This window comes from Mustelus asterias, chromosome 4 (genome assembly GCF_964213995.1).
Source record: "Mustelus asterias chromosome 4, sMusAst1.hap1.1, whole genome shotgun sequence".
Lineage (NCBI taxonomy): Eukaryota > Metazoa > Chordata > Chondrichthyes > Carcharhiniformes > Triakidae > Mustelus > Mustelus asterias.
Window position 1 is genome coordinate 38,380,855 of NC_135804.1, and position 12,047 is coordinate 38,392,901.

General features: G+C 41.2%; 1 protein-coding gene across 4 annotated transcripts in view; it reads right to left on the reverse strand.

Moving 5' to 3' along the window:
- znf423 (zinc finger protein 423) overlaps nt 1–12,047 on the reverse strand; it is a 372,637-nt gene that overhangs the window by 228,430 nt on the left and 132,160 nt on the right. For 3 of the 4 annotated variants that reach the window (XM_078210855.1, XM_078210853.1, XM_078210852.1), the window contains one exon: nt 4,405–4,608. In XM_078210855.1, coding sequence (XP_078066981.1) covers nt 4,405–4,608 — 204 coding nt within the window. The remainder of the gene's footprint in view (nt 1–4,404; nt 4,609–12,047) is intronic. The other variant, XM_078210854.1, reaches the window with a different exon arrangement.

A 12,047-nucleotide genomic window follows, 5' to 3' on the forward strand; every position in this document is an offset into this window, starting at 1 on the left:
CCAAAATGGCCATGCTTTACTGATTTTGCCTCACCTAAAAAGAAACAGAGTTTACCGTAGCTTCCTGAGCAAACATAGCGTGTTTAACTCTGAAAAATTGCAACTGACAAGATCTTATTTCATATTCATTTCAGTGGAAAAGAATTCCTCAAAAATAAAATTCATTTTAACCTATGTCAGGCTTACAAGAAGCCGAAAGTGATATTTAAGCCCTCTCCTTCACTTGCTCTACCATAATTCCACCTACTAAAATTTCTCCAAATAATTTAATAATTCTACCACTAGCTTTATACAAAACTGCACAATTAATTTCTAATTTGAACTTCTACAGCCAATACAACAATTTTTAGTGAGTTGGTGGGCAGAATTTTCTGGACTCCCCGTGGCGTCTTTCTCACGGTGGGAGGCACAGCGCTGTTAGTCGGCGGCAGGATCTTCTAGCACCGTACCTGTCAATAGGACTTCCCATTGATTCCACCCCACGCCGCCGGGAAACCCATGGCAGGGCTGCGCCGGCGTGAACAGCTGGAAAGTTCTGGCCAGCATCTTTAATATGGCAAAGGGTCCCATGGCATTTCACTAGACCCTTATTTAAACTAAATCTGACACCAAGCCACATAGAGACATTAGGATGAGTGGCCAAAACAATGGTCAAAAAGGTGAGTTTAAAAACAATTTTAAAAGAAGAAAATGAGGTAGAAAGTTTTAAAGAGAAAATTCCAGACTTTAGGGCCTTGGCAGCTGAAGGCATGGCAGCCAATGGTGGAGCAATTAATAAATGGAGTATGCAGGTGGCCAAGATTGAAGAAGTGCAGAGTTATTGGAGTGTTTAAGGGCTAGAGCAGTGGCGGGCAGCCTGCAGCCCGGGGAAACACACGGCCCATCAGGGTTGTGAGTGCGGCTCCAGAGACATTTTGTTGACTGTTGACAATGGAAAGTTGGTACATTCTGCTGGTTTCCATTCACATAGCTTTTTTCCTACCAATATGAAGAAGTGATATGCACGTAAACCAAGGACACGGAAAGTGAGGTGCATGCTGACTGCACGCAACAATGACTGAGAGAGCTCCCTTTGTTATTCAATTAAGTGTAAACATTTATTTTGTTTTTAACCACTTGAAGATTAAGATTCTATCAATATATCAGTGGTTAAGTATTTTCTATAACTCGTTATGAAATATTTGCTGTGCATTAAATGTATTCAGTTTTATAGAAGGGTCTTGGTGCGTGAGCAGCCTGATTCCAATGTTGCGGCCCACTGAGATGAAAGAGGGCCACTTATCAGGCCCACTCACTAGCCTAGGTCATCCATCACTGGGCAAGAGGAAGTGACAGAGATTGGAAACGTCATAGCCGTGGAGAGATTTGGGGAAAAAATGCTGGACAGAGAACCAATATGGTTCACTGATCACAGAATGATGAGTGAAAGCAACTGTGTGTGTGTTAGGATACAGGCTTTGTGAAAGGTGGAAGGATAGCCAGCAGAGCATTGGAACAGTCAAGGCAACAATTACATAGACAAAGGTTCTGCTTTAAGTTTATTTATTAGTGTCACAGGTAGGCTTACATTAACACTGAAATGAAGTTACTGTGAAAATCCCCTAGTCACCACACTCTGGTCCCTGTTCGGGTACACTCCTCCGGGTGCTCCGGTTTCCTCCCACAGTCCGAAAGACTGTGCTGGTTAGGTGCATTGGCCATGCTAAATTCTCACTCAGTGTGGCACACTGAATTTAGCATGGCCAATGCACCTAACCAGCACAGTCTTTTGGACTGTGGGAGGAAACCGGAGCACCCAGAGGAAACTCACACAGACATGGGGAGAACATGCAGGCTCCGCACAGACCATGACCCAAGCCAGGAATCGAACCCGGGTCCCTAGTGCTGTGAGGCAGCAGTGTCAACCACTGTGCCACCGAGCCACCCAGAGGCAGGTGGATATGGGCAATGTTATGGAGATGGAGCAGATATGGGCTCAGCAGTTCATTTCAGGGTCAAAAAGGACATTTTGTTTGTGAACAGTCTAATCAGCCTGCCAAGGAGAGGCATGGAATCGGCGAAAAGGGAGACTGAAGACAATCTCTTTGATCTTCTCAACGCCGAGTGAGAGGAAATGTCTGCTCATCCAGTGCTGGGTGTCAGACAAGCAGCATGACAAGAGACAGTAGAGGGTTTGAGAGTGGTGGTGGGGAAGTAGTGCTCAATGTCGTCAGCATAACATGGATCCTGATATTGTGTTTTCAGATTATGTCATTGAGTGGCAGCATGTAAATGAGAAATAGGAGATGGTCAATGACAGATCATTTGGGGAATCTGTGACCCCTAATTTCTTGGAGGTAATGAGACAGTAGTGGGAAGCGGTCATTGCAGGTGATTCCTTGGCTGCAACTAGGTAGATCAGAATAGAACTAAACCAGGGTTGTCCCACTCAGCTGGACAATGGAGGACAAGAATTGGAGAAGGATGCTGTGGTCAAGCATATCAAAGGGAAGTTTACCACATTTTCATAGAGGATGTCATTTGTCACCTTGTCAAGGTCCATTTCAATGTTGAGGCCAAGACAGAAGCCTGAATGGAGAGATTCAATTACAGAGTTATGGAAAGATGGGCATGGATTTGGGAGGTGGCAACATGTCCAATGACTTTATAGAGGAAAGGAAGATTGGAAAAAGATGGTAGTTTGCAAGAAATTAGGGGTCACGGGTGGGCTTATTAAGGAGGTGGTGTGATGACTGTAGATCTGAAGGGTCATGATGTGGAGATGCCGGCGTTGGACTGGGGTAAACACAGTAAGAAGTTTAACAACACCAGGTTAAAGTCCAACAGGTTTATTTGGTAGCAAAAGCCACACAAGCTTTCGGAGCTCCAAGCCCCTTCTTCAGGTGAGTGGGAATTATGTTCACAAACAGGGCATATAAAGACACAGACTCAATTTACATGAATAATGGTTGGAATGCGAATACTTACAGCTAATCAGACTGTAAGTATGTAAGTATTCTTACAAGTAGTTGTAAGTATTCGCATTCCAACCATTATTCATGTAAATTGAGTCTGTGTCTTTGTATGGCCCTGTTTGTGAACATAATTCCCACTCACCTGAAGAAGGGGCTTGGAGCTCCGAAAGCTTGTGTGGGTTTTGCTACCAAATAAACCTGTTGGACTTTAACCTGGTGTTGTTAAACTTCGATCTGAAGGGTAGCAGGACAGAAACTGAAGAGACAAACCAGAACAATATCAGCAACTGTGGGTCCATGAACTGGGCTGTAGGTTCCAAAGGGAAGTTCTGCTCAGAGAGGGCATGAGAGGAGATAGAAGAAAAACTAAAGAAACTAAAACTAGGGAGAAATTAGGGTTCAGGGCCTGGGTGGGGTTGGGAGCCTTAGGGAAGTTTGGTTTCATGACATAGGAGAAAGGAAGAAAGCAGCAGAGCAGTTGGGAGAATGGTCTCGGCTTTAGTGGCAAAGAAGTCTATGATCTGTTTCTACATGTTGCTAGAGAAGAGCATTTAAGAAGATTCCCTGTAATGCTGAGGCCAGTGATGACCTTTGCATACCAGGACCATTCTGGAATCGTGAGCAGTTTTGACAGAGGAGAGCAGGATCCAATAGTCCTTTGTGTGATCCAGCCAGATGTGGGAATGAATGGCTAAGCCAGCTGTCTCCTAAAATGACATTCCAGATGGTATGGTCCTCAAGTTAAGAACAACCCTAAGAAATATTGTAGTCTGATGTTCAGCAGGGTTGTTAGTGGGATAGTACATTAGAATTTTATCACACTGTCATACACAGGTCACTGTAACAGTAGTGGAATACTATGGGAATTATTTCACAAGTGCTAAAAGCTCACAAACTGAGTATTGTCTTTGTGTACACTGAAAGCAAAATCTCTTTAAATTCACTACCGGTACAATTCTACATTTTTGCACTCACCTTTAAATGTGTTTAGAGTACATCACATTATGCAGGCCAGGTACTAACTCTATTTACTGAACAAATAATACTCATGGTAGACAAATTTTAAGTTCACTGGGTAAATGGCCACATTTCTGAGCTGTGAAATTATTAAGTGGGCAAGCAATTTAATTTTCATTTGGGTTTAAAGAAGAGTAGTTAATAAACTTCTACAGGTCATTTCCTATTGTACTCCACACCATATGGCCATCTATAATCTTCGCTGTTCATAATTAGCATATTCTATTTAAAGACCTTGCACTTAAGGCTTTCATGTAGATACAACAATCCCCATGATAAAAGTAAAATCCAATATTTCATAATTAACAAAATCTTGCATTAAACCCTTAAACTAAAACATTATTATTTAAATCTGAAAAAAGAGAGTTTCTAATCAGTTGTACCCAATTACCCAGTCTACCCTCGCCAGAATGCAGAGCTAATTTAACATTACCTCCAGGACAGCGATGTGCCCTATGTTCAGTCAAGTCAGCCAGTGAATCAAAGTCCTGCTGACAATTATCACAGGTGTAAATTGATTCATCTTCCATGTCTTCATCATCTTCGTTTCTCTCTTCCTGACTGGTCATGCTGTGTCTGTCTTCCAACAGTTGTCCGTCCTTGGTATCATACTCCTGGTCTCCTCCTGAGGCTCCTGCTGATGAAGCAGAATATACTATAATGTGAATAACTGGGATGTGGAAAGATTAAGAAAATAAAGTGGTTATTAGTAAATACATACAGAAAAATGAATAACAGGTTTGAGAAAAAAAATACCAAAACAATACCCCTGCTACATCACAAACAACAGCCTACAATCTGAGTAATGGAAATCTCAACTATTTGTAATAAAAGGGGTAAATTGAAGATATTCAAGAAAAACAGTTCAAAGGGTTTTCACAATATCAAACATGTTGATAAAGATAATAGAAAAACAGCTTTATTTTCTTTGAAATTTGCATTCTAATTTTTGCCTCAGATTCTAGCCCTTCACTCCCTCAAAAAACAAAATAAGAAAAATGGTAAGCTTTGTATACATTTTAAACTTACATTATGTGGGTAAATGCCGTTTCACTGCAACACCGGTTAAAGGTAAATTCATTTCACTGCAGTAGTTCTACTACCCAGTTTTTTTTTTGTTCAAGGGATATGAGCATTGGTGCGAAGGATTACTTCACATCCCTAATTGCCCTTGAGAAGATGCTAGTGAGCCACCTGCAAGAACTATTAGCGCACATGTGGTGTAGGTACACCCATAGTGCTGTTAGGAAGGGAGTTCCAGGGTTTTGACCCAGCAACAGTGAAGGAAAGGCATCATAGTTCCAAGTCAGGACAGTCCGTGACTTGGAAGGGAACTTGCTCTTGGAGAGAAACATATGATGTTCTCATATGCCTGTTCTTCCAGGTGCTACAGGCTGTGATTTGGAAGTTACTGTCAAAGGAGTCTTGGCAAGTTGTCAGTGCATCTCAAAGACGATGCACACTGCAGCCATGTTAGGCCGGTTGTGGATGGAGTAAATGTTTAAGGAGGTAGATGTGGTACAGAAGAAGGGGCTTCTTTGTTCTGGATGATGTTGAGCATCTTGAATGTTAATGAAGCTGCATTCATCCAGCCAAGTGCAGAGTGCACCCCGATTGGTGCATTGTAGATGCTGGACAAGGTTTGGGGAGTTTGGAGGTGAGTTACATTCCGCAAAGTTCAATGGTTACTCCTGTCAAGAACTAATGCATTGGAACAGGTAGATTGGAACGGTCAAATATGTTTTCCCCTCTTGTTGGTTCCCTCACCACCTGTCACAGGCTCAGTCCAGCAGATATGTCCTTTAGGACTCAGCCAGTTGGATCCCATCGCGGTGCTGGACATTGAAGTCCTCAATTCTGAATACATTATTTTCCCTTGGTGCCCTCAGCACCTTATCAACACGAGCCTTCCATGAGGATGAGTATTGATTCATCAGCTGAGGGAGGGCAATAGGCAGTAATCTGCAGGAGGTTTAATTGGCCATGTTTGACTTGATGCCATGAGGCTTCACACCCCTTAGGCTTGGCAGGATTTCAAGAGTTGGGTGACTGGTCAGGGACAGGAGTGTGTGACTGCGGGTTAGGCAGGTATGGGAATCAGCATGCAGTGATGGAGGAACATTAGCCCCTAACTTTGTCCAACAGGTACGAGATGCTCATTACCTGAATGGATGAGGAGAAGGATTGCAAGAAGGATGAGTAGACTGGCGATGGCATCATGGTGAAGGATGCCATTCTAGTGGGGGAAGTGAAGGGCAATGTGGTAGTAATAGGAGAAGGAATAGTCAGGGGATACTGTTCTGCAGTCATAATCAGGAACTCTGAAGATTGTGTTGCCTGCCCAGTGCCAGAATTAAGCAGATCGCCTTGTGTCTGGAGAGGAACTTGAAGTGGGAGCAGGAAGATTCAGTTGCCATAGTTCACATGGGAATCAATAACATACGTAAAATCAGGAATGATGTTCTGCCAAGAGAATTTGAGGAGTCAGGGTCCAAATTGTAAAGCAGAACATCACAGGTAATCACCTTTAGATGTTTAGCTGAGCTATTCATAATTGAGCACAGTAAGAAGTCTCACAACACCAGGTTAAAGTCCAACAGGTTTATTTGGTAGCACAAGCTTCTGGAGCGCTGCTCATTCATCAGGTGAGGCATAGGGTCAAGCAGATTAGAGAATAAAATTCAGGAGGGATGGTTGAGGTAAAAGGAGAGACAGAAATTCAAAAAGTAAAGTTGAGGCATCAGATAGTATAGCAATGTTGGTAAAGACAGGCAGTGTGGCTCAGGAAAGGACAGAAAATTTAACAAAAATTATATGTTGGCCAATAAGATCACTGCAGGGAATAGAAGTAAAAAAAATGAAATTCAAAGCATCCACGATAAGAGAGATGAACTGGTGGCCCACACAGAGGATCTAATCACCTTTACAGAGACATGATGAACAAGGTTGGAAAATGAATATTCCAGGGTACACAATACTTTGGAAATTCAGACAGAATGGCAAAGGAGGGTAGCCAAAGGATAACAAGATATTAGTGGGAAAGAGTCTGGCCTCAGAAGATCATGACGTAGAATCAATGAGTTCAAATTAGGAATAGCAATTCAGAAAACACTAGTGGCAGCAGTTAATAGGCTCTCTAACAGTAATTAGATCACTGGGCAGAGCACTAAACAAGAAATTATCAGAGCTTATAACAGAGGAAATATAATAATTGTGGGGCACTTTAATCTTCATATGGCTTAGGGCAATCAAATTGGCAAGAGTGGTGAAGATGAGTTTGCAGAATTTTTTTGTATCAGTTTTTTGGAGTAATACAATAAAGCTATTTTAGATCTAATATTGTGTAATGAAGCAGGATTAAATTAGTAGTGTCAAATTAAAAGATCCACGAGGAAATAGTGATCCTAATGCCATTGAATTCCATGTTAAATTTAGAAGTGACATATTCAAATCACAAACAAGAATCTTAAATTTAAACCAAGCTGATTAAATAGGTATGAGTGGGAAACTGGCTAAAGTTAATTAAAAAGCAGAAACTCGGCAAGAAAGACCCACCCGTGGCTCATTCAGGAAGTTAAGGATAACATTAGATTAAAAGAAGATACTTAAAATGTTGCAAAAAGCAGTAATAGGTCTGAAGATTGGGAATGTTTAGAAACCAGCAGAGGGCCGAAAAAATTGTCATAAAAAGGGAGGCAAAATAGAATCAGTATATGGGGAATCTTAAGTATGAGGGCACAGTCTCAGAACAAGGTGCCGATCATTTAGGGATGAGAAGAAATTACTTCACGCAAAGGATGGTAGATTTGGAATCTCTACCCCATTGGGTTGTGGATGCGCCCTTGTTAAAGGCTGGTATAGACAGAGTTTTAATGTCTCAGGGAATTAAACGATATGGGGAACGAGTGGGAAAAATGAGTTGAAGCCCAAGATCAGCCATGACCAAACTGAATGGTGGAGCAGGCTCAATGGACCAAATGGTCTACTCCTGCTCTTATTTTTTGTGCTCTTGATCCAGAGTCAATGTCCGGTGCCTAGCTCTACGCCAGGCTTTTCAGGTGGCCAGCACATTTGAGCAAGATGGGATGCAGCACTTCCTCCTCAATTTTGCCAGGGAAAAGCAATCGAGACCCAGCAAGTGTAGGTAGACAGCTAGTTAATGAAGGAGGGTAGACCTTCCAAGCTGCCAGTCTAATTGGAAAGCCAACATAATTGCAGCTTCAACAGTGCCGCTGAGTGAAATGCCATTTTGAGACTCTCTTAGAGGTGTGGCAGAGAATTGTTTTCTTTGCTGGGGCAAAGGCAACAAGCCCCAATACCACTTGAGAGGAAACGCCACCAGTGGAGGCTCCGGGGTCCATTGAATTGACCTTTGCCACTGGCGGCCAGCTCCAATGGCTCTCCCGCCGCCTGGGAAGCCACGTGGAGCCAGCCTCCTTGCAGCTAATGGCCTCCCCTTGCAACAGACGGAGTTCCATCACCAGTAAAATGCTAGAATATGAGGAAAATGGCCCTTAATTGGTCTTTAAATTTCTCCCACCTATAGTCAGCAGGCACACAGGTTGTTGCTATTCCTGTTGCTTGGAAGCCTATCTAGCCGCTGGACTGCATGAGGGAGCCATCCCAATGCAGTTCCCTGGCATTTTACAGCCCACCACCTGTGGCCTGTAAAATTCTATCTACTGTATGTGTGTGTATCTGTCTATAGCATATGATTAAACAAAGCATAACAAAAACTTACAATAGCTTGCTATAAAAATACTAATTTACTAAAATATTTCTGGAATATTACAACTTTTACAACAAGGGTCATTTTGTTTACCCTATAAATGACTGCACCTCATTTGTGGAGAAATATGATATTTTCTGATGATTCCTATTATAAAAATAATACAACATTTATCCACTACAAGATTTGAAGGAAGCTGAAATTTAGTGAAAGAAAAGTCTGCCAAAATTAAAGCAAAAGGAATGGACATTCAACTCTCTAGACCTGACTAAAATACTGTCCAGCAATTGAGCAACTTGCACCAAAGCCTATTTCATTTCACATATAAAATTATAAAAATCTTGCTGTGCTTTAGACCAATATGATGAGGTGTTTTTCCAAGTTTCACGTTGTTATCAGCTTTTGTCCTCCTGGAACTCTGACCTGTATGACCTTTCTGAGCTGTCATTTGTCTGATTTTGACAGCCGATTGTATCAAATGCCAAGAACACCATATGTGAGAATTTTCAATGGGCTTAATTTTTAAAAACATTGTCAATAAACACCAACTATAGTGAGATCTATAGTTGTTCCACAAAATGAAAGCAAGAAAAAAATACTTTAAAGAAGTTCTTTAATCACAAGTAACATCAATTGATAAAAATGCAATTTTATATATAGACGCTGAAGTCTGTTTTTAAATTCACTATTACAATTTCATTCTGATTTATTAATATAACTGGAGCTTATATTTCAGATTTTTGGCAAAACTTCCAGGACATATAAGATATGTGAATGGTATCTTAAATTCAACATTAAAATTGAATTGCTCTAAATGCAAATCCGTCAATCCATCTAAGTGTATCAAATTACACCAACCAAAGCAAATATTGTTCTGACTACTGTCCCATCCTTGTTGCAAGCTATAAAATAGATGTTTTGAATACACTGAGCTGGGTAACAACAATTTTCAATATGAAATGTGTTCACAAAGTGGCAAACAATCACCAGCTAGGCAAGATCACATAAATACAGCACTTAAACTAACATAATCATCATGAGTTCCTCAAAAAGCTATCCTCCTGAACGGCTTCTGAATCCACATGACAGTATAATTTCTGTCATGTAAATTTAATAGCATTGTTTGCGCGTCACATTATGACAAAATTATGTTTAGCTCTTCTAGCTCTTTAACTCACAGAACAATAATGAACTTTCTTTAGGATTTTTTAGCAGAGTTTAAATTTCGAAAGAACGCGTCTGACATTAGCAACTCCTGACACTTCGTGCAAGCACAACAAGCAAGGCATTTGGAAAAGTGAATAAAAATGTTCAATTTTATTTCATGAGGATAGTGGGGGATATTGGACACTAGACAGGGACATTGCTGCATAAGTATCGATCTTGACACTTTCTTGTCTTCTACTAATGAAATAATTAGCACTTTTAAACATAACATATTATATAACTCGTTATAAGTAGGAACAGCTGGAGGAGTAGTACACATCACAACTGAAAAATTCAGAAACATGTTTGTAATTGATCTCTTCAGAGATATGCAGTTTTGTATACAGCAAATAAGTTTTAAACTATCAGTCTGGGAGCTGCAGGCTATTGGTGGGACTGACGTATGAGGAGAGATTGAGTCGGTTAGCGTTATATTCATTAAAGTTCAGGAGAATGAGAGGGGATCTCAGAGAACCCTATAAATTTCTAACAGGACTATATAGGGTAGATGCAGGAAGGACGTTCCCGATGGTGGGGGTGTCCAGAACTGGGGGTCACAGTCTAAGGATACAGGGTAAACCTTTTAGGACTGAAATGAGGAGAAATTTCTTCCCCTGGAGAGTGGTGAATCTGGAACTCGCTACCGCACAAAGCAGTTGAGGCTAAAACATTATGTTTTCAAGGAGTTAGATATAGCTCTTGGGGCAAAGGGATCAAAGAATATGGGGGAAAGGTAGGATCAGGATACTGAGTTGGATAAGCACCCATGATTATAATGAATGGTGAAGTGGGTTGGAAGGACTGGGTGACCTCCTCCTGCTCCTATTTTCTATGTTTCTATGTAAAAGGCACATCTTAACTACATGAAATAGGAGCACCCCAGAATTTGACGCAAAAATAATGACTTCACAGTTCCCACCATTAATAATGCATTAAAAATCCAGCAAATTGTGGCGAGGAAGAGCTCCACTGTGAGTTGCAAATTACCACCTATTGCTGGACAATTTGTGCTGTTCTACCATTAGTTCCTTAAAAACCAAGGCATGCCACAAATCTTTCAACGAATGTCAACAAATTGCTGCAATTGTACTTTAAAAATTTGATTAATCATCACATGTATTGGTACACAGTGACAAGCATTGCTTCTTGCAAACTATACAGACAAAGAATACCGTTCATAGAGTACATAGAGGAGAAGGAAAGGAGAGGAGGCAGAATGTAGTGTTACAGTCATACGCTAGGGTGTAGAGAAAGATCAACTTAATATAAGGTGGGTCCATTCAAAAGTCTGATCGCAGCAGGGAAGAAACTGTTCTTGAGTCAGGTGGTATGTGCGTTACCAGTTAGCAATTAATGATGATCATTTTGGAACATACCACACAAAACACACAACCAGGATGCAAGTTAAATTTGGGAAATTATAAAAGAAAGTAAATCTTTTACAGAGAAAAATATCCTGGGAAATATAACAAATAAATAGAACTAATAATCTCAGAATAAGGGGTCACCCATTTAAGACAGGCGAGAAAGAATTTCTTTTCTCAGAGGGTGGTGAATCTGTGGAATTCTTCACCGGAGAGAGCTGTCAAGGCAAGGTCATTAAGTACGTTCAAAGCTGAGATAGACAGATTTTTAATCTGTAAGGGAATCAAGGGTCATGGAGATAAGGCAGGAAAATGGAATTGAGGATTATCATTTCTGGTCAATCATGATCTCATTGAAAGGTTCGATGGGCCAAATGGCCTAGAAATCATAGAAACCCTACAGTGCAGAAGGAGGCCATTCGGCCATCGTATCTGCACCAACAACAATCCCACCCAGGCCTTATCCCGGTCATCCTACATATTTACCCTGCTAATCCCTCTAACCTATGCATCCCAGGACACTGAGGGGCAATTTAGCATGGCCAATCAGCCTAACCCGCACATCTTTGGAGTGTCAGAGAAAACCGGAGCACCCGGTGGAAATCCACGCAGACACGGGGAGAATGTGCAACCTCCACACAGTGATCCAAGCCGGGAATCAAAGCCAGGTCCCCAGAGCTGTGCCGCCCCTTCGGCTTCTATGTTTATAGCCTTATAAGTAAAAAGAAACAGAGACCATAGATAGAAATGTATTTTACTGGATACAATTATCACTGG